At 47.8% G+C, this 23,750-nt stretch overlaps 1 protein-coding gene across 1 annotated transcript; it reads right to left on the bottom strand.

The window, feature by feature from the left end:
* Positions 1-12,863: 12,863 nt before the first annotated feature.
* LOC141161220 (E3 ubiquitin/ISG15 ligase TRIM25-like) lies at positions 12,864-14,551 on the bottom strand. The gene has a single exon (XM_073646004.1). The coding sequence runs from the start codon at positions 14,526-14,528 to the stop codon at positions 12,960-12,962; it is 1,569 nt and encodes a 522-aa protein (XP_073502105.1). The 5' UTR covers positions 14,529-14,551; the 3' UTR covers positions 12,864-12,959.
* Between the last annotated feature and the right edge of the window lie 9,199 nt (positions 14,552-23,750).

Genomic DNA, 23,750 nt, shown 5'->3' with positions numbered 1-23,750 from the left:
AGCCAGAGGTGTAATTGGAGCAATTTTAAAATCTGTAGTAGTGAGAATGTGGACAGAGCAGGAGAAATTGCCGTCCGCACAGCAGGGGAACAGCTGACGTTACTGAACCCCAATAACACTGCAGCAAGTGTTGACTGTGCAGACGGCACTTCCGAGCGCCAACTGGCGGTGTTGGAGCTCAGGGATAATACTGAAAACAGAGGAGCCAGAGGTGTAATTGGAGCAACTTTAAAATCTGTAGTAGTGAGAATGTGGACAGAGCAGGAGAAATTGCCGTCCGCACAGCAGGGGAACAGCTGACGTTACTGAACCCCAATAACACGGCAGCAAGTGTTGACTGTGCAGACGACACTTCCGAGCACCAACTGGCGGTGTTGGAGCTCAGGGATAATACTGAAAACAGAGGAGCCAGAGGTGTAATTGGAGCAACTTTAAAATCTGTAGTAGTGAGAATGTGGACAGAGCAGGAGAAATTGCCGTCCGCACAGCAGGGGAACAGCTGACTTTACTGAACCCCAATAACACGGCAGCAAGTGTTGACTGTGCAGATGGCACTTCCGAGCGCCAACTGGCAGTGTTGGAGCTCAGGGATAATACTGAAAACAGAGGAGCCAGAGGTGAAATTGGAGCAACTTTAAAATGTGTAGTAGTGAGAATGTGGACAGAGCAGGAGAAATTGCCGTCCGCACAGCAGGGGAACAGCTGACGTTACTGAACCCCAATAACACGGCAGCAAGTGTTGACTGTGCAGACGGCACTTCCGAGCGCCAACTGGCAGTGTTGGAGCTCAGGGATAATACTGAAAACAGAGGAGCCAGAGGTGTAATTGGAGCAACTTTAAAATCTGTAGTAGTGAGAATGTGGACAGAGCAGGAGAAATTGCCGTCCGCACAGCAGGGGAACAGCTGACGTTACTGAATCCCAATAACACGGCAGCAAGTGTTGACTATACAGACGGCATTTCCGAGCGCCAACTGGCGGTGTTGGAGCTCAGGGATAATACTGAAAACAGAGGAGCAAGAGGTGTAATTGGAGCAACTTTAAAATCTGTAGTTGTGAGAATGTGGACAGAGCAGGAGAAATTGCCGTCCGCACAGCAGGGGAACAGCTGACGTTACTGAACCCCAATAACACGGCAGCAAGTGTTGACTGTGCAGACGGCACTTCCGAGCGCCAACTGGCAGTGTTGGAGCTCAGGGATAATACTGAAAACAGAGGAGCCAGAGGTGTAATTGGAGCAACTTTAAAATCTGTAGTAGTGAGAATGTGGACAGAGCAGGAGAAATTGCCGTCCGCACAGCAGGGGAACAGCTGACGTTACTGAATCCCAATAACACGGCAGCAAGTGTTGACTATACAGACGGCACTTCCGAGCGCCAACTGGCGGTGTTGGAGCTCAGGGATAATACTGAAAACAGAGGAGCCAGAGGTGTAATTGGAGCAACTTTAAAATCTGTAGTTGTGAGAATGTGGACAGAGCAGGAGAAATTGCCGTCCGCACAGCAGGGGAACAGCTGACGTTACTGAACCCCAATAACACGGCAGCAAGTGTTGACTGTGCAGACGGCACTTCCGAGCGCCAACTGGCGGTGTTGGAGCTCAGGGATTACAGTTCAGGTGGTAGAAACATGAACACAACAGGAGACCTGGATACTGTTGCCAACCAATTATTTATTCTGGAAGAGGACTGGCAAATTCATGAGAGATCCAGGCCTTGTTCATTTTGAGAAAAGTAAGCCGGTCAACGTTATCGGAGGATAGTCGCATGCGACGGTCTGTTAGTTCACCACCTGCGGCACTAAAGACGCTTTCCGATAATATACTAGCAGCAGGGCAAGCTAGCACCTCCAATGCATACTGACTAAGCTCTGGCCATGTATCCAGCTTACAGACCCAAATCTTGAAGGGAGAAGAGCCGTCTGGGAGTACACTAAGAGGGCAAGACATGTAGTCTGTCACCATCTGACGGAAACGTTGCCTCCTGCTGACTGGAGCTGTCTGTGATGGTGTAAACATTTGTGGCGGCGGTGACACAAAACTTTGCCACATTTCGGCCATACTGGTCTTGCCTTGTGCTGAGGCGCTGCTTCTGCTCCCTCTTTGTGCAGAGCTTCCTCCACTGCCTCGACGCACTGAGCTGCTTTGTAAAGCACTAGCAGCACTGCTCTCGGTTGGAATGGAGAACATGATGGAATGCACCAGTGCGTCTTGGTACTCCCGCATTTTACGCTCCTGGTTCAACGGTGTTATGAGGCTTTGTAAGTTGTCCCGGTAGCGAGGATCTAGGAGGGTGGACACCCAAAAATCAGCCGTGTTGAGAATGTGGGCGATGCGGCGGTCGTTTCTCAGGCACTGCAGTATGAAATCAACCATGTGCTGCAGACTGCCAACTGGCCAAGAAACGCTGTGCCCTGCTTGAGGCGTGATCTCTGCCTGCTCTGCATCACCCCACCCTCGCTCTAGATACTGACTACTAGAGCATTGTGTACCTCCCTCCTCTGGACAGATGTCTTCCTCATCCATTGACTCCTCCTCATCCTCCTCACAAAGTGTCCCCTGCCTAGGCCTTTGTGAGGAACCACGTTGCGCAGACTGTAGAGAAGCAGATGGCATTTGTGACTCCTCATCCTCCACCTCTTCCAAAACCTCGTCCCTTAGTGCTTGCAGTGTTTTTTCAAGCAGGCAGATAAGGGGGATAGTCATGCTGACTAGTGCATCATCTACACTCGCCATCCGCGTGGAATAATCAAAGGCACACAAAACGTGGCAAATGTCCTTCATAGAGGCCCACTTAGTGGTGGTGAAGTGTGAACGGCGCGCACTGCGACTTGTTTGCGCCTGCTGCAGCTGGTACTCCATTACTGCTGCCTGCTGCTCACACAACCTCTCCAAAATATGTAACGTTGAATTCCACCTGGTGGGTAGGTCACATATGATGCGATGTTCCGGAAGACGTAATCGGCGCTGCAGAGCTGCAATGCGTGATCTTGCATTGCTGGAACGTCGCAAGTGAGCGCACTCTATGCGGACCTTGTGAAGCAGTGCATCAAGATCCGGATAGTCCCTCAAAAAACTCTGCACGACCAAGTTGAGCACATGTGCCAGACATGGGATGTGAGTGAGGTTGCCTAGGCCCAGAGCTGCCACCAGATGTCAGCCATTGTCACACACTACCATGCCTGGCTGGAGATTCGCTGGCACAAACCACACGTCGCTCTGCTGCTTGATGGAATTCCAGAGCTCCTGCACTGTGTGGCTTCGATTCCCCAAATAAATTAATTTTAATACGGCCTGTTGACGTTTGGCCCCGGCTGTGCTCATATCGGTCATCATAACAGGTAACCGTTCACGGGTCGATGTGGAGGTAGACCGTGACGGCTCCTGCAGCGCTGATTCAGAGGAACTGGAGTATGAGGAGGAGTCAATGTGTACAGACTGGATTCCTGCAATCCTTGGAGTTGGCAGAACACGTACAGCACCACTCTCAAGATCTGTACCCGGCTCCACAACATTTACCCAATGGGCAGTGAGGGAAAGGTATCGTCCCTGTCCATGCTTACTGGTCCACGCATCGGTGGTCAGATGGACCTTGCTACTGACGGCGTTTTGTAGCGCATGTTTAATTTTTCCCTCCACATGATGTTGCAGGGCAGGGACGGCTTGCCTGCTGAAATAAAAGCGGCTGGGCACGTTGTATTGTGGGACTGCCAATGCCATAAAGTTACGGAATGTGTCAGTCTCTACCAGCCTGAATGATAGCATTTCAAGGGCCAGTAGTTTAGCAATGCCAGCATTCAGAGCCTGTGCTCGGGGGTGGTTTGCCGAGTATGGGCGCATTTTCTCCCATGCCTGTGCTAACGATGGCTGTAGACTGGCCTGGGAGTGTGAGGATGACTGGGAAAGTGGTGCTGTGGGTGGAATTACACTGTGTCTCTGTACAACAGTGCCAGAGATTCTTCCATGGCGATCCTGTGAGGAAGCCGAACCAGCTGTGTGTGAGCTGGAGGAAGAGGCTACAACACGAGCTGAAGAGGTGGTAGGTGGCACTGTAGGTTGGCCTAGGTCATCAGTGTGTTTTTGTAACTCCACCACGTGCTTGGTCCGCACATGTTTCCACATATTTGTGGTATTGAGGTTGCTGACACTTTTCCCTCTTTTCACCTTCTGATTACACAGCTTGCATTTGACAAAGCAAATGTCATCTGCAACTGTGTCAAAAAAGGACCAGGCACTGCAAGTCTTGGGAGCGCCCGCTTTGGATTTTGGAAGAGCCATGCTCCTAATGGGTGCCGAAGTGGAGGCTACAGGCAACCAAGTCTGCCCCCTCCCTCTCCCTCCTTTTTGGGCTGTTCGGGGAATCTCTTCCTCAGAGCTGCTCCCACCACCTTCCTGTCCCTCACACCATGATGGGTCAAGGACCTCATCATCTACACCACCCTCTTCAAACAACTGCTTCTCCTGGGTAGTCTCGACAGCACAGTACGCACCAGAAAGTGGCACCTGAGTCTCATCATCAGATGCGTACTGAGGTGTGCTGCTGACCATAGGCACTGGCCCACCCGCCTCTTCAGATTCAGAGAGACAAAACGGTTGCGCATCACTGCATACTACCTCTTCTTCAAATTCTCGAATTCTGCTTGGCTGGCCCCCTCTTTCCAAGCCAAGAGATTCAGAGAACAGAAGTAGAGATGGCTCCTGTCCAGGGCTCTCTGACTGCCTGGGCAATTTGGCAGGTGGTGAAGAGACAGATGGGTGCTCTTCAGTGCTCTGGACCTGAGAGGATCTGGAACTAATTGAAGTCGATGCGTTATCTGCCATCCTTCCGACAACGGCTTCAATTTGGTCCTCCCGCAGCAGTGGTGTACGGCTAGCTCCTACAAAGCTGCGTATAAAGGACTGTTCCCTGGTAAAACTGGGGGATGCTGAGTCACTGGTGCCCGCAGCAGGCACAGAATCCCCACGTCCTCTCCCTGCAGGCACAGAATCCTCACGTCCTCTCCGTGCAGAAACTCCACGCCCACAACCACATGCCTTACTCCCTGCCTTCTTCATCTTGGTAGACTGATAAAGATAGGCAGAAAAGTACTAAGGGCTTAGTGTGCTTATTCCTGAACAGCTGCTAACAGGTATAAGAAACACTAATTTTATAAAGTGTGGACTAGACTTTAATATGAGCTAACGTGGCCTACACAACTGTAAAGTGGAGTGTTTGGTGAACTTTATTTAGTTTTTTTTTGTCACAAAAAGACACTGGATGTGCTGTAATAACGATAGTATCACAAACTTTTTGTAGCTATTACAATGTAGGAAGGTAACCTACAATGCAATAGATGAGGCTACAAAAAATAGGCTAATACTAATCTGGCTGGGGCTGCATGGCTCAATGCTGCAGAAAGGCTCCTCTAACTACTCCTATATAGTGTGTTTGGAACCAATTTAGCTGAATAAGGATGGAACCACCACACTAACAGGAGATATCAGGAAAAATTATGAATTGGCAAAAAAGGACAATGTATGAGGCAGTGACGCACGCTGAGCGCACTACAACCAGACGTGGCTGAAGCACACACTACAGGGTGAGCTGCACTCACACACAGAGACCTTGCAGAAACCGGTGAACAGCACAGAGCACTGTGCACTAGCATTGCAAGGCACAGCGATTTATAAAGTAGATTGGGTAAAGCAGAAAAGACCAAATAGATAGCTAAAACTGTCCCTCAGAACAACAGCGTCCTATCCCTAACTGAATTCACAGCAGAGTGAGCTCAAAATGGCGGCGGCGGCTTTTATAGTGCATCATGACATCATTTCAGCAGCCAATCACAGCCATGCCATTAGTTAAGATGCCTACATGCCTAACAGGATGTGCCCACACTTCTTAGGATCCTCATTGGCTGAATAAAATGAAAATGGCTCATTGCATTATGGGAACTTCCGATTCCGGTATACGATATTGCAAAAGTATCGGAATTAAGTATCGGAATTCCGATACCGCGAATATCGGCCGATACCCGATATTTCAGTATTGGAATGCTCAACACTAGTGATCACCGAACAATCAAGCGTTTCATGGCAGATATCCAACAGAGTCGCAAGAAGCGTGTTGGCTAAAAAAGGCATAAAATAACTGCCCATGAATTGAGGAAAATCAAGCGTGAAGCGGCCAAGATGCCATTCGCCACCAGTTGTGCCATATTTCAGAGCTGCAACGTTCCTGGAGTATCAAAAAGCACAAGGTGTGCGATACTCAGGGACATGGCCAAGGTAAGGAAGGCTGAAAAACGACCACCTCTGACCAAGAAACATGAGATAAAACGTCAAGAATGGGCCAAGAAATATCTTAAGACTGATTTTTCAAAGGTTTTATGGACTGATGACATGAGAGTGACTCTTGATGGGCCAGATGGATGGGCCAGAGGCTGGATCAGTAAAGGGCAGAGAGGTCCACTCCGACTCAGACGCCAGCAAGGTGGAGGTGGGGTACTGGTATGGGCTGGTATCATAGAATCATAGAATCATAGAATGGTAGAGTTGGAAGGGACCTCCTGGGTCATCTGGTCCAACCCCCTGCTCAAAGCAGGATTCACTAGATCATCTCAGACAGATGTCTGTCCAGCCTCTGTTTGAAGACGTCCATTGAAGGGGAACTCACCACATCTCGTGGCAGCCTGTTCCACTCATTAATCACCCTAACTGTCAAAAAGTTTTTTCTAATATCTAATCTGTGTCTCCTCCCATTTAGTTTCATCCCATTGCTTCTAGTCTTTCCTTGTGCAAATGAGAATAAAGATGATCCTTCTACAATGTGACAGCTCTTGACATATTTGTAGACAGCTATTAAGTCTCCTCTCAGTCTTCTTTTTTGCAAGCTAAACATTCCCAAATCCTGCAACCGTTCCTCATAGGACATGGTTTGCAGACCAGTCACCATTCTGGTCGCTCTTCTCTGAACTTGCTCCAGTTTGTCTATGTCTTTTTTAAAATGTGGTGCCCAAAACTGTACACAGTATTCCAGATGAGGTCTGACCAAAGAGGAGTAAAGACCGATAATGACTTCACGTGATCTAGACTGTATGCTTCTGTTAATACATCCCAGAATTGTATTTGCCTTTTTTGCTGCTGCATCACACTGTTGACTCATGTTCAGTCTATGATCTATTAGTATACCTAAGTCTTTTTCACATGTACTGTTGCTTAGCTCTATTCCTCCCATTCTGTATATGCTTTTTTCATTTTTATTGCCCAGATGTAGTACTTTGCATTTTTCCCTGTTAAAAACCATTCTGTTGGTTGCTGCCCACTGCTCCAGTTTATTTAGGTCTTTTTGAATCCTCTCTCTCTCTTCTCTAGTATTAGCTATCCCTCCTAGCTTTGTGTCATCAGCAAATTTAATCAGTTTACCCTCAATTCCTTCATCTAAATCATTGATAAAGATGTTGAACAATACAGGTCCCAGGATGGAGCCCTGTGGTACCCCACTTGAGACATTCATCCAGCTGGATGTGAAGCCATTTACAACCACCCTTTGAGTCCGATCACTAAGCCAGTTATGAATCCACCTAACAGTTGCCTGGTCCATTGCATACTTGGTCATTTTTTCAATAAGGATGGTGTGAGATACTTTGTCAAATGCTTTGCTGAAGTCAAGATATACTATATCTACAGCATTTCCCTGATCCACCCAGTCAGTGATTCTGTCATAGAAGGAAATTAAGTTAGTCTGACATGACTTGTTAGTTACAAACCCATGCTGACTCTGGTTAATCACTTCATTCTTATCCATGTACTTACATACATGTTGTTTAATAATTTGTTCAAAGATCTTTCCTGGTATAGAAGTCAGACTCACCGGCCTATAGTTCCCTGGGTCCACCTTCTTCCCCTTTTTGAAGATAGGAACAACATTTGCTCTTCTCCAGTCTTCTGGGACTTCTCCTGTTCTCCAAGAATTTTCAAAGATTATGGAGAGTGGTTCTAAAATTTCTTCTACGATCTCCTTCAGTACTCTGGGGTGTAATTCATCTGGACCTGGAGACTTGAACTCATTTATGTTAGCTAAATATTCCCTCACAATCTTTCTGTTTACAGATAACTTGGATTCCTCTATTCCTTTAAAAGGACAGTGAAGATCAGTTGATGTTACATTTTCTTTCTGAGAGAAAACAGATGCAAAATAGGAATTAAAAAGTTCGGCCTTCTCAACATCCTCTCTTACCATTTCTCCATTTTCATCCTGTAAAAATCCTATAGCATCTTTGACTTTTCTTTTACTTTTGACATACCCCCAAAGATGAACTTGTGGGACCTTTTTGGGTTGAGGATGGAGTGAAGCTCAACTCCCATACCTACTGCCAGTTTCTGGAACACAACTTCTTCAAGCAGTGGTACAGGAAGAAATCGGTATCGTTCAAGAAAAACATGATTTTCATGCAGGACAATGCTCCATCACATGCATCCAACTACTCCACAGCGTGGCTGGCCAGTAAAGGTCTAAAAGAAGAAAAAATAATGACATGGCCCCCTTGTTCACCTGATTTGAACCCCATAGAGAACCTGTGGTCCATCATAAAATGTGAGATCTACAGGGAGGGAAAACAGTACACCTCTCGGAGCAGTGTCTGGGAGGCTGTGGTGGCTGCTGCACGCAATGTTGATCAAAAACGGATCAAGCAACTGACAGAATCTATGGATGGAAGGCTGTTGAGTGTCATCATAAAGAAAGGTGGCTATAGTGATCACTAATTTTTTTGGTTTTTGTTTTTGCATGTCAGAAATGTTTATTTCTAAATTTTGTGCACTGATATTGGTTTACCTGGTGAAAATAAACATGTGAGATGGGATTATATTTGGTTTTTATTAAGTTGCCTAATAATTCTGCACAGTAATAGTTACCTGCACAAACAGATATCCTCCTAAGATAGCCAAATCTAAAAACAACCCACTCCAACTTCCAAAAAATATGAAGCTTGGATATTTGAGTCTTTTGGGTTGATTGAGAACATAGTTGTTGATCAATAATAAAAATAATCCTCTAAAATACAATTTGCCTAATAATTCTGCACACAGTGTATGTGGTCGGAAACTTCTGTTTGGACACACGGCCGGGCTCGGAAGGAAGAAACACGATTTGGTTTTTGGAGTACAGATTTGTCTGGGAAATTTTGCGGGTGCCATATGCAGAGCCTCCGAGGACCCAGAACAGCAGAAAACCCAAAAGAGACCCAATTTAGGAAACTACACCCCTTAGGGAATTCAACTACAGGTGTAATGAGATAATTCACTTATTTCGTTACCATCGGGCTGTGTAAAGGAAAAATTACATAAGTAGATTTAGATATAAATGATACCGAAAATACTGTTACTTCTCCCAAGTACAGCAAGTTCCTATATGGGGTCATACACAGGGCTCAGAAGACAAGGAGCACCATTTGGCTTTTGGGGCACAGAGTTTCCTGGTGTAATAATTGGGCAGAGCCCCCTAATCTGCCAAAGCTGCAAAATCCCCAAAAAAGTGGCCTGAATTTGAAAGTTACACCTAAGGAAATCATCTATGGGTGTACTGACTATTTTGACCCTATTAGCGTTTTCCAGAAATTAGTGCGCAGTGGATGTTTCAGAGTGAAAATTTGCAAATGTGCCATTTTTATGCCGTATACACTGTGCCCATCTTGTGCTTCTGGAGACTCACACCTCTTAGATGGTTAAGTGGGTTGTCCAGGACCTAAAAATTTATGACTCATCTCAATATGAGATTGATGGGGGTCCGATAATCCCACAATCAGCTGAAAACTGCTTAGGCATTGGCCCATACTAAATGATGTACACGCTTTAAGACAGCAGTTCTATATAATATTTCGTAGCCGCTGGCGAGTCCCAGAGTACATTCACTTCAATGGACAAGACGCAGCATTCATCTGTGCGCACTAAGTAATGGACGGTGCTGCTGTGTTCTGCCCGGACCTTGTTTTGGTGGAGCAGTTTTCAGCTGATCGGTGGGTGTGCCGGGTATCAAACCCACATTGATCTCATATCGATTGACTATGCAGTGGATAGGTGATCACAGATTAGACCTGGAGAAGCCTTTTAGATGGGTTCTCCCCTTTGCAGCAATGCTGTACATATTAACCATAACTGTGGTTTGTGCACGCTGCTGGAGTCAGAAGGGGTCAGTCGGTTTTCTGAACTTGGATTTTACTAGATTGATTTATAAACCCAAAAATAAGAAATGTGCGAGGACTAAAGTAGAATTTGAATAAAACATGATCAATGATCTTTATTGAATCATTTTTAAAAGAGAAGAAATATCCAACATAATAAACATGGACATGAATGGTGGGTGAGCCAATAAAAAAGATTTACCCCAACGATGGAAACAATGCAAGGTGACATCTGAATAGGAATGCAAACACCTAGAAAGCTTGTCACAGAGCACGTAACGGACAATGAATTGGTCCAAAATTATAAGTGACGTATATACAGTACAGACCAAAAGTTTGGACACACCTCATTTAAAGATTTTTCTGTATTTTCATGACTATGAAAATTGTACATTCACACTGAAGACATCAAAACTGTGAATTAACACATGTGGAATCATATACTTAACAAAAAAGTGTGAAACAACTGAAAATATGTCTTATATTCTAGGTTCTTCAAAGTAGCCACCTTTTGCTTTGATGACTGCTTTGCACACTCTTGGCATTCTCTTGATGAGCTTCAAGAGGTAGTCACCGGAAATGGTTTTCACTTCACAGGTGTGCCCTGTCAGGTTTAATAAGTGGGATTTCTTGCCTTATAAATGGGATTGGGACCATCAGTTGTGTTGTGCAGAAGTCAGGTGGATACACAGCTGATAGTCCTACTGAATAGACTGTCAGAATTTGTATTATGGCAAGAAAAAAGCAGCTAAGTAAAGAAAAACGAGTGGCCATCATTCTTTTAAGAAATGAAGACCAGTCAGTCCGAAAAATTGGGTAAACTTTGAAAGTGTCCCCAAGTGCAGTTGCAAAAACCATCAAGCGCTACAAAGAAACTGGCTCACATGAGGACCGCCCCAGGAAAGGAAGACCAAGAGTCACCTCTGCTTCTGAGGATAAGTTTATCCGAGTCCCCAGCCTCAGAAATCGCAGCAGCTCAGATTAGAGACCAGGTCAATGCCACACAGAGTTCTAGCAGCAGACACATCTCTACAACAACTGTTAAGAGGAGACTTTGTGCAGCAGGCCTTCATGGTAAAATAGCTGCTAGGAAACCACTGCTAAGGACAGGCAGCAAGCAGAAGAGACTTGTTTGGGCTAAAGAACACAAGGAATGGACATTAGACCAATGAGCTTTGGTCTGATGAGTCCAAATTTGAGATCTTTGGTTCCAACCACCATGTCTTTGTGCGACGCAGAAAAGGTGAACGGATGGACTCTACATGCCTGGTTCCCACTGTGAAGCATGGAGGAGGAGGTGTGATGGTGTGGGGGGTGCTTTTCTGGTGACACTGTTGGGGATTTATTCAAAATTGAAGGCATACTGAACCAGCATGGCTACCGCAGCATCTTGCAGCGGCATGCTATTCCATCCGGTTTGCGTTTAGTTGGACCATCATTTATTTTTCAACAGGACAATGACCCCAAACACACCTCCAGGCTGTGTAAGGGCTATTTGACCAAGAAGGAGAGTGATGGGGTGCTACGCCAGATGACCTGGCCTCCACAGTCACCAGACCTGAACCCAATTGAGATGGTTTAGGGTGAGCTGGACCGCAGAGTGAAGGCAAAAGGGCCAACAAGTGCTAAGCATCTCTGGGAACTCCTTCAAGATTGTTGGAAGACCATTTCCGGTGACTACCTCTTGAAGCTCATCAAGAGAATGCCAAGAGTGTGCAAAGCAGTCATCAAAGCAAAAGGTGGCTACTTTGAAGAACCTAGAATATAAGACATATTTTCAGTTGTCTCACACTTTTTTGTTAAGTATATAATTCCACATGTGTTAATTCATAGTTTTGATGCCTTCAGTGTGAATGTACAATTTTCAAAGTCATGAAAATATAGAAAAATCTTTAAATGAGAAGGTGTGTCCAAACTTTTGGTCTGTACTATATATATATACTAAGGTGCGATCAAATGTAAACACGTGATGAATCCAAATATAAAAATAAGGTATAGAAATAAGAATTAAGGTGCCAACAGTATTAGGGTCCCAAACAATAAATAGCATGAAGTGCAAATAGTGATACAGATGATAACGAGGACATGTTCAGGCTCACCCACCAAACATCTGACGCGCGTCTCACCAACCAGACCCCTGAAGAAGCAATAGTGAAATGCATGGCGGGTGTTTGGGTGAGCCTGACAGTGAATTAGGCCTGTCTCTCTTACACTGACAGGAGGTGTGTCAGATCCTGCTCATGGTAGTACCTTAAAGGCCACTATAGTGGGTGACCACTCAGTCATTACTCAGCCTGGAGTCATGTCGGCCATTGGCACCGCGTGATCACAATCATGGGGTGCTGATAGGGAGGGGTCATCCTGTTTGTCCCTAAAATACACAGATTCTTCTGTCACCATCTACAGTAGCATCAGAGGGGTCAAATGGCCACAATAGATGTTAGCACCGACCATGACTTTTACAGCAGGGTGTCAGCTATGATATATAGCTAAGGCCCAGCTCTGCTTGTGAGCCAACAAAATCATTGTGCCGCACAAGTACGGCGGATATCAGGAAGGGGTTAATGATCAACAATTATCAGTTTTAGGACAATTTACCCATTAATATTTCAAATCGCCTCAATTATTAATTCTGTATCTGATCTCCAAGGTAGACAAACCAATACAATAGGAAAAATCCCCCCATGACTCCCCCCATATACAATGTATTCTTAGAGGGTCCTGCTGATAACTCACTATATACAGATGTGTCCATGTGACAAGAAATAATGTAATTATAATGTGACGTGAACGACATCGACCTCAGCTTCTTATTGTAACAGAGGCTCCATCATTCACATAGAAGATAACATGTAGGGGTTCAGTGAAGGAGGCGGTGAAGGTGTGTAAGTGTCTGATGGGGTCACACAGCTCATAGAAGGACAGACGCCCGGCCTCATAGTCTAAGAAAACTCCAAGTGTTGGACATGTTGGCTTTATACTAAACGTTAATCTGACTGAGTTGTGCCATACATTATATCGTCCATCATACATAAGCAAACACCAAGATTTATCATTATATATAATATCAGACTCATCTCCTTCCCTTTCTATACTGGGATAAGACAATCCGATGCCACATACACCTATCTGGTCCCACTCTACCTCCCAGTAATGTCGTCCTGAGGAGAAGCCACATCTGCTTAACACCTGGGAGTAATCCAGAAATCGTCTTGATGATTCAGATTTCTCCTGTTCTTCTTCTAAATCTCTTGCTGTTTTCAGATCTTCTGATATCTTCAGATAATCATTAGCAGTGTCCACATCCAGCAATATGTCTGGGACATGGACCCCGAGCTCTGATGTTACATTGGTGACAATATCCCTCATAGATCGGTGTAAGGTCAGTGAGATCAGAACCTCATCCAGATCCTCCTCAGAACTAACCTCTCCACCATCTCCCCCTGTGTCCTCATCACCTCTATGACTACACACTGTAATGTCACTTTCTTGTAAGAGTCTTATTGGGTTGGTGACACGACACATCTCCTCCACGTGACGCATCTTCCTGGACAGCTCGTCCCCCTGTATTTCCAGCTTCTTGATCAGATGAGATATCTGGGACACAATCTTCTCCTCTTGCCTGGAGACCTCGCTCAGCGCTTTCTTTTCTGCCATTTTCAGTTGCTTCTTAATGTCTATAAATATCTTACTGATGTTCTTCCTCTTATCGGAGGCTTTCTCCTGGATCTTCCTCTTATGATCCTGTAGATTCTGGACTCTTGTCTGAGTTTTTCTTTTTTGTGGGTTCAGATCATCAAAATATTTCCTCAGTTTCTCCTTCTTCTTCTCAGAAGCCAAGTCCAGTAGCTCCACGTCATGTCCCTTGTGGTCTCCGGCCACCCAGCAGGACACACAGATACAGGCGGCATCTATAGGACAGTAGTATTTCAGGATCTCATTGTGTGAGGAGCATTTCTGATCCATAAACGACACTGTTGGTTCAATTAGATTGTGATTCACTGACTTGTTATGGGCTGCGAGATGTTCCTCACACATGGAGGTCTCACACTGCAGACATGTCCTTACTGCCGGTACAGGAGACTTTGTACAGTAAGTACAGAAGATTCTGGTCTCCTCCATATCAGGCTGAGTAGATGAGAAACGCTCCACTATGTTCCTCAGCTTCCGGTTCTCCTCCAGGGCCGGACGCTCCGGATATTCTGCTCTGCAGTCAGGACAGGAATACCCTCCAGCCGCCTCCTGGGCATCCAGCACACTCAAAATACACGAGCGGCAGAAGTTGTGTCCACATCTCAGGGATACGGGATCTGTATAGAGGCTCAGGCAGATGGAGCAGTTCAGCTCGTCCCTCAGCTCAGCAGACGCCATTGTAGTGGGAAAGAGCAGGAACCGAAAGTGAAAAAGTTTCTTCCCATAAGAATGGCGGAGGTTTCCGAGAATAAACTCAGGGGCGGAACTACCGCCCGTGCAGCCGGTTCATTGAACGGGGGCCCCGAGGGAGAGGGGGCCCCTCCAGCCTCCAGCAGGGCCGCCATCAGGGCATGACTGCCCTGACTCCAGTATGGGGCCCGGCCGGTAGGGGCCCCCTCGGGGGCCCCCCTCTTGTGCGTCTCTCTCCTCATGGGGCCCCCGGCCCCATGCTATGCGCCGGGTCCGGGACATTTCAGCGCTGAGGTGCGCTGTTGCAGCAGCGCCTTCATGATTCCCCTGACTTCTGGTCATGTGACGGTGCCGTCACATGACCGGAAGTCAGGAGAACCTGCTGTCAGCGATTTGGACGAGCGCCAGGATTCTGCAGGGATCGCATGGGGGTAAGTATAACAAGTTTTATTTTTTTTTAAAATACAATTAACTAGGAGTGGAGAGATGGGAGATGCACATGTGTGTGTGTGTGTGTGTGGGAGGGGGGGGGGGAGATGGGAGATGCACATGTGTGTGGGGGGGGAGATGGGAGATGCACATGTGTGTGGGGGGGGGGAGATGGGAGATGCACATGTGTGTGGGGGGGGAGATGGGAGATGTACATGTGTGTGGGGGGGGAGATGGGAGATGCACATGTGTGTGGGGGGGGAGATGGGAGATGCACATGTGTGTGGGGGGGGATGGGAGATGCACATGTGTGTGGGGGGGGAGATGGGAGATGCACATGTGTGTGGGGGGGAGATGGGAGATGCACATGTGTGTGTGTGTGTGTGTGGGGGGGGGGGTGGGAGATGCACATGTGTGTGTGTGGGGGGGAGATGCACATGTGTGTGTGGGGGGGTGGGAGATGCACATGTGTGTGGGGGGGGAGATGGGAGATGCACATGTGTGTGGGGGGGGGAGATGGGAGATGTACATGTGTGTGGGGGGGGGAGATGGGAGATGCACATGTGTGTGGGGGGGGAGATGGGAGATGCACATGTGTGTGGGGGGGGGATGGGAGATGCACATGTGTGTGGGGGGGGAGATGGGAGATGCACATGTGTGTGGGGGGGAGATGGGAGATGCACATGTGTGTGTGTGTGTGTGTGTGGGGGGGGGAGATGGGAGATGCACATGTGTGTGGGGGGGGATGGGAGATGAACATGTGTGTGTGTGGAGGGGAGATGGGAGATGCACATGTGTGTGGGGGGGAGATGGGAGATGCACATGTGTGTGTGTGTGTGTGTGGGGGGGGGGGAGATGGGAGATGCACATGTGTGTGGGGGGGGGATGGGAGATGAACATGTGTGTGTGGGGGGGGAGATGGGAGATGCACATGTGTGTGGGGGGGGATGGGAGATGCACATGTGTGTGGGGGGGGGAGATGGGAGATGCACATGTGTGTGGGGGGGGAGATGGGAGATGCACATGTGTGTGGGGGGGAGATGGGAGATGCACATGTGTGTGTGTGTGTGTGGGGGGGGGTGGGAGATGCACATGTGTGTGTGTGGGGGGGAGATGCACATGTGTGTGGGGGGGGGATGGGAGATGCACATGTGTGTGGGGGGGGAGATGGGAGATGCACATGTGTGTGGGGGGGGGAGATGGGAGATGTACATGTGTGTGGGGGGGGGAGATGGGAGATGCACATGTGTGTGGGGGGGAGATGGGAGATGCACATGTGTGTGGGGGGGGATGGGAGATGCACATGTGTGTGGGGGGGGAGATGGGAGATGCACATGTGTGTGGGGGGGAGATGGGAGATGCACATGTGTGTGTGTGTGTGTGTGGGGGGGGGGGAGATGGGAGATGCACATGTGTGTGGGGGGGGGATGGGAGATGAACATGTGTGTGTGTGGAGGGGAGATGGGAGATGCACATGTGTGTGGGGGGGAGATGGGAGATGCACATGTGTGTGGGGGGGGATGGGAGATGCACATGTGTGTGGGGGGGGAGATGGGAGATGCACATGTGTGTGGGGGGGGATGGGAGATGAACATGTGTGTGTGGGGGGGAGATGGGAGATGCACATGTGTGTGGGGGGGGATGGGAGATGCACATGTGTGTGGGGGGGGAGATGGGAGATGCACATGTGTGTGGGGGGGGAGATGGGAGATGCACATGTGTGTGGGGGGGGGAGATGGGAGATGCACATTTGTGTGGGGGGGAGATGGGAGATGCACATTTGTGTGGGGGGGGAGATGGGAGATGCACATGTGTGGGGGGGGAGATGGGAGATGCACATGTGTGGGGGGGGGGGAAGGGAGATGCACATGTGTGGGGGGGGGGAAGGGAGATGCACATGTGTGGGGGGGAGATGGGAGATGCACATGTGTGGGGGGGAGATGGGAGATGCACATGTGTGGGGGGGAGATGGGAGATGCACATGTGGGGGGGGATGAGAGAGGTGCACATGTGGTGGAGGGGGATGAGAGAGGTGCACATGTGGGGGAGGGGGATGAGAGGGGCACATGTGGGGGGGGGACGAGAGGGGCACATGTGGGGGGGGGGACAAGAGGGGCACATGTGGGGGAGGGGGGTGAGAGAGGGGCACATGTGGGGGAGGGGGTGAGAGATGTGCACATGGGGGGGGATGAGAGCTGCACATGGGGGGGTTTGAGAGCTGCACATGGGAGAATTGGGAGTAGGGGGATAATGAGCTGCACATAACGAATGTGGGGTGGGGGAGAGTAAATGATAAATGATGATGGGGTGGGGAGAGCACGGACATGATATAATGAATTGGGGCAGGGGGTGCATGTAAATATTGAATGCGGGGAGCAGGAAGTATAGAGTAGGGGGCGTTGCGGATGCAGGAGTGTGACTGGTAACAAATTGGCGGAAAGAGTAGAGGTTCTAATTAAATTATATATTAAGTGCCTATTTACAGTTAATGGGGGCACAGTGGTGGATTACAATTTATATTTGGAATGGTAGGTTGCATAATAACTAACCATATATTGATGGTGGATGCACGTCTGTATTCAGCTGCATAATGTAGAAGTTGGGGAATGTGCTCTAGATAACTGTGTTATTTTATGCAGAGACGAGTCCTGGCTGGAAGACGTGATGGCGGTCTGTGCTGGATGAAGGAGAAAAGCGAAGATGAAGGACTTCACCTAGAGACGTCACCGGTGAGTCAGTCTATTACATGTACACTGTGTATAATGTCACTGGTGATCACTGTATTACCTGTACACTGACACTATATACAGAGCTCCTGTGTATAATGTCACTGGTGATCACTGTATTACCTGTACACTGACACTATATACAGAGCTCCTGTGTATAATTTCACTGGTGATCACTGTATTACCTGTACACTGACACTATATACAGAGCTCCTGTGTATAATGTCACTAGTGATCCCTGTATTACCTGTACACTGACACTATATACAGAGCTCCTGTGTATAATGTCACTGATGATCACTGTATTACCTGTACACTATATACAGAGCTCCTGTGTATAATGTCACTGGTGATCACTGTATTACCTGTACACTGACACTATATACAGAGCTCCTGTGTATAATTTCACTGGTGATCACTAGATTACCTGGACACTTACGTTATACATACCATGTATAGAGCTCCCGTGTATAATGACACTTATGGTAATATTAGTAATGTGGTGGTAATATTAGTAATGTAGTGGTAATATGTGGTCTGGTCATGGTGTGGCAGTTTTTCTCCCTTCTGTGTGGTATTATTCGGTCACTATGTTGTGGTAATATGTGGTCTGGTCATGGTGTGGCGGTATTCCCTGTATGTGGTATTATTGGTCATTTAAAAAAAAAATGTATATGACACATTCCCTTAAAGAAAACTAAATAAAAATATATCTAAAAAGAGTATTGGATATTTTAAGAAAATTTTAATAGGTTAGAGTAGGGCCCGCCCAGAAGAGTCTACCTTATCGTGGTGGCGGCTTTAAAAATCTTTTGGCCAAAACAAAAGCTGATGGCTATGTATGTGGCGCCGTCACATGGCCGAACGTCAGGAGAACCTGGTGGCAGCGACGTGGACGAGCGCCAGGATTCTGCAGGGATTGCATGGGGGTAAGTATAACAAGTTTTATTTTTTTTAAATACAATTAATTAACTAGGAGTGGGGGGAATCAGAGATGCATGGGGGGGTGAGAGATGCACATGGGGGGGTGAGAGATGCACATGGGGGGGTGAGAGATGCACATGGGGGGGTGAGAGATGCACATGGGGGGGTGAGAGATGCACATGGGGGGGTGAGAGATGCACATGGGGGGGTGAGAGATGCACATGGGGGGGTGAGAGATGCACATGGGGGATGAGAGATGCACATGGGGGGGATGAGAGATGCACATGGGGGGGATGAGAGATGCACGGGGGGTGAGAGATGCACGGGGGGTGAGAGCTGCACATGGGTGGGATGAGAGATGCACATGGGGGGTTATGTTTACATAACTTTGTTGCCTTATGAAGGGCAGGGGGGGCCCCCCAAAATTTCTTGCACAGGGGCCCACTACAGTCTGTGTCCGCCCCTGAATAAACTATTAACCCTGCAGATCAGAGACTGTTTGCTGCTGGCGAAATGATTAACAGGATCAGATAAGAGTTGTAGTAGTTGTAGTGACTCCACCTGTTTGCAGTGTAGAGAATCCACCACCAGTTCGGGGAAGGAGAAGTCAGCCGATCTCCAGAGAGCCTCTCCCAGATGTGAGATAAACAGAAGCTCAGCTCCTCTTATTCCCATCAGACAGGAGTCAGGAGACCATTATAAAGATCATGGCAGCTTCATTTGCCAGTGGTTCACATGGTGCCGCTCAGTGATCTCCTCCGTATTGTGGACAGGAGCCTCCTGCTGCTATTACATGCACGATTCTGGTCAGTACAATGACGAGACTGGAGAATGATGAGATTTATTTTCCACACATACAATTGTTCCGTGGGGAATTCACTCCTGTGCACTTGTCCATTACCTATCAGCGGTCGGTGTGCTGTGCAGGTGTGGTGTGCTGTGCAGGTGTGGTGTGCTGTGCAGGTGTGGTGTGCTGGGCACATGTACAATGCACTGATGGAAACCATGGAAATCTGAACGAGGCCTAAGGTTGATATTAACATTCTGTAGGACTTTAAGAGGGGCGGACTGGGGTGGGCAGCAGGGGGGCACATGCCCCCCAGGCCGGTCACCAAAGGAGTTGTTAAGGGCCGCTGGGCCATTTGCTGCTTCAGAGACTGCAGCCAGCTGGCGCTTTGCCTTTAAATGTGTACTGGTGTCACACAGGGGCTGGCTGGCAAATTTTGGTCTGGGGGACAAACACGCAACACTGGCCTAACAGCGGCCCATTCTTAGTTTACTTACAAGTGACATTAAGGCCTGGGCTACAATGACTTTTCTGTAGCACTAGTGATTGATTTTAACTATTAAGAGGCAGCTGCAGTGCACCCAATTCCATACAACTCAATGTATTAATTTGAACTGCAGCTGTAGCTAACTAGTTAAAATTAGTGTTGAACGAGCATGCTCGACACTGCTTGGTAGTCACTACACGGGATATTCGGCGAGCACCGAGCATTTCCGGGTTACTCGGGCCGGAGCTCGGGTCTCCGCCCTGCATGTTTGGTGCTCTTTACAGAGCCAATGAACATGCAGGGATTGCCAGCCAGTCGCTGGAATGCCGCAGCCATGTTGGTTGTGGACATTACATTGATTGGCTGGCCGCACAGCGTCACCTCGACTATTTAAAACCGGGCGCCGCCATCTTGGACACAGTCGCTCCGGATCAGACAGTGTAGGGACAGCGCTGCTGAGCTAGGGAGAGTTTTATACTGCAAAATACTTAGTGTAGGGTCTGTAAAGCCTGCCAAATCAAACAAACAGTCCTTCTCAGGACTAATATCCATCCCAGATATCAGGCAGGCAGACTGTATAGGAGACGCAGTGGTTATACCAGCAAACGCTGCATTACAGTCCTGTGTGCTCCTACTGCTCAAATTGCTAGACTTAGTCCCAGGTCTCGGGGCCAGGAAAAATCCTTTTTTTTTCATCTAAATCCTCTTTTTTTTTCCTTCTTCAGACTGTACAAATACCCGTCTTATTAACCTTTTGGTGTCCCGTCCCCCCCCCCCAAAAAAAAAAGAGTGTGTCTGTGAGTGTTCAGACACAAATATATCTGTTTAAAAGATTCTGGTGTAGGCCACATAACTATAACTGTGGTTTTGCAGTTCCACGGTTCAAATCTCTGTATTATCCACTTTTGGCCTTTTTTACATTAAAAAAAAACAGTTTGAGTGTCTCGCTCACTGTTCAGTCTCAAATATATCTATCTAAAAAAGTCTGGTATACGCCAGTAAATTAGAACTGTGTTTTTGCAGTTCCACGGTTCAAATCTCTGTATTATCCACTTTTTCGCCTTTTTTACATAAAAAAAAACAGTTGGAGTGTCTCGCTCACTGTTCAGCCACAAATATATCTATTTAAAAAAGTGTGGTATACGCCAGGAAATTAGAACTGTGGTTTTCCTCTTCCACGGTTTTAATCTCCTTTTTATTACCCTTTTTCCATTGATAGTGAGAGTGCAGAGGACGGGGCCGTGGCCAAGGTGAAAATGTGCCACAACCAACAGCCACATCTTGTCGCTCCCACTTCTTGACCGAATTACTAGGGAAGCACACAACAACACCAATATTGCGAACTGATCAGTGAGAACAGGTTATTAATTGGATAGCAGATAATACTTCCAGATACCTGGGCACCACCACCTCCAGTCTGTCTTCCACATGGTCAAGTTTTAGTAGCCGTGAGTCTCGACCGCATACTCCTCCTCACCCTGATGCTCCTTCCTCCCACCATGCCGAGTGTCGTCAGACAGCAACTGATCCCACAGTTGGACACTCTGAAGAGCTGTTCACTGGTCCATTTCCATATTTGTGCCCCTCGTCTGCTCCACTTGAAGTGGTGGAAGAGGAGATCCCATGTAGCGATGCCCAAATATTTGAACAGCCACGACCACAGGAAGACGACGCTGGCCATTGCCAGGAAGTGAGGAGGAGGATCGTGGTGCGGAAGAGGAGGAGGTGGTGAATGATCTAGTAACTGACCCAACGTGGCAGGAGGACACGCAGAGAGAGGCCAGCAGCACACAGGGGGAGGGAGGCAGAGCACCCCAACAGGCAGGAAGAAGCAGTGTGGTGGCCACAGACAGAAGGCGGGCAACAGTTCCCCGTAACACCAACACGAGGGACGTTGCCAGTACAACCGGTATGTTTTCCTGAGTCTGGAATTATTTTAAAGACTCTGCTGATAACCCCAAAAAGGCCATTTGTACCACCTGCCATGCCAGCATCAGCAGGGGTGACAAAACAACCAGCCTGACCACCACCAGCATGATCAGGCACATGTCAGCAAAGCACCCGACTTTGTGGGGCGAACCCCAGGGTCCACGACCAGTGTCAGCGGGAGTCACCACTGCTTCTTCCGCTGTTGTGCGTGTAAGAGAACCCCCTGTTGTGCGTGCAAGGCAATCCTCTGTCCATACTGCATGTGTTATGTTCTGCTACCAGAGCTAAGGAAAGAGAGGAGATCTGTCCCTACGATAGAACTCAGCTTAATCCCTACGATGTAACAGGGGACCTGATCCTGCGATCAGACCTGCTAAAGTCCTAAGCTAGTCTGTACGGAGACCTATAGATGTGGGGAAGGAATCCCTACAAGTACTAAGGACTGGGAGGAAAATGGGACACCTCCTAACAGAAATAGTAGCAGACAGACGAACAAACAAAATATATAGAACACAGAGGTCCGTAGACCAAGCAAACTAACAGAGTAGATACAGAGCACAGGCTAGCTAGAAAGTAGTTATACAATGAAGTCCTGCAAAGCCAGAAGGGCGGAGCAGGATTAAATAGGCCAACAAGGTCATGTGACCAGCAATAGAAAAAAACTAAGAGCAAGGTTCTAACAGTACCCCCCCTTCTAAGAGGATCCTCCGGATCCCCTAGGACCAGGCTTATCAGGAAATCTCCTGTGAAACGCTCTGATAAGTCTGGATGCAGAAACATCATCCGACCTCACCCAAGAGTTATCCTCGGGTCCGAAACCTTTCCAGGCCACGAGATACTGCAAACTACCTCTATACCGTCTAGAGTTAAGGATGCGAGAAATTTCATATTCCCCGTCCTCCACCACCGGAGGAACAGAGGCAGAGGCGTCACAATCCGATACAACAGCTTTTTTCAACAGAGAGACATGAAACACCGGATTAATTCTCCAGGAGGTAGGAACCTCCAACCTAACAGCAGATTGGTTGACAACCTGAAGCACCTTAAAGGGCCCTACAAACTTGGGACCCAATTTCTTAGAAGGAATCCTCAACCGCAGATTCCTAGAGGACAACCAAACCATGTCACCAACAGCGAACAAAACCTCCTGTCGTTTCCTATCAAAGTAGTCTTTAGATTTTCTGTTGGCCTCCTGAAGATTACCACGCACATCCGTCCAAACTCTCTCCAAATCACCGGAAAAATTCTCCTCCTCAGGCACGGCAGATCCCAGCATGGAGAACGACCCAAACAACGGATGTCTCCCAGAACAACAAAAAAAAGGCGAACAACCAGCAGAAGAAGATGTATGATTGTTCAGAGCAAATTCAGCAAGTGGCAGAAACTCAGACCACCCCTCTTGATTGTCTGCCACAAAACAACGCAAGAACTGCTCAACATCCTGGTTTTTCCTTTCTGTCTGGCCATTAGATTCAGGATGATATCCGGATGAGAACGACAAATGAACTCCCAACCTGTCACAAAAGGCACGCCAAAAACGAGCCACGAACTGAGGTCCCCTATCAGAAACAATGTCAGTAAGAACGCCATGAAGTCTGACAATTTCCTTGACAAAGGCCTTAGCGAGAGTTTTAGCGCAGGGCAGTTTGACGAAGGGAACCAAGTGACACATCTTGCTAAAACGGTCCACGACCACCCAGATGACAGTAAAACCCTCAGAGGGGGGAAGGTCAGTTATAAAGTCCATAGCCAAATGTGTCCAAGGAGCACTGGGAACCTCCAAAGGACAAAGTAACCCCGCAGCAGGAGTATGTGAGGACTTAGATCTAGCACATATAGTACATTGACGCACCCACTTAATGACTTCCTTCTGCCATCCAGGCCACCAAAAACTGCGACCCACCAGTCTCTTGGTCTCAGAGATTCCG

Source organism: Phyllobates terribilis, unplaced genomic scaffold (genome assembly GCF_046119375.1).
Source record: "Phyllobates terribilis strain yellow unplaced genomic scaffold, ASM4611937v1 Scaffold_9__5_contigs__length_417890890, whole genome shotgun sequence".
NCBI classification, from domain to species: domain Eukaryota; kingdom Metazoa; phylum Chordata; class Amphibia; order Anura; family Dendrobatidae; genus Phyllobates; species Phyllobates terribilis.
This window is presented reverse-complemented; position numbering and strand designations above follow the sequence as displayed.

What these genes read in the sequence shown, in the direction of transcription:
- LOC141161220 (XM_073646004.1), bottom strand. Translation starts at nt 14,528, where the DNA reads ATGGCGTCTGCTGAGCTGAGGGACGAGCTGAACTGCTCCATCTGCCTG.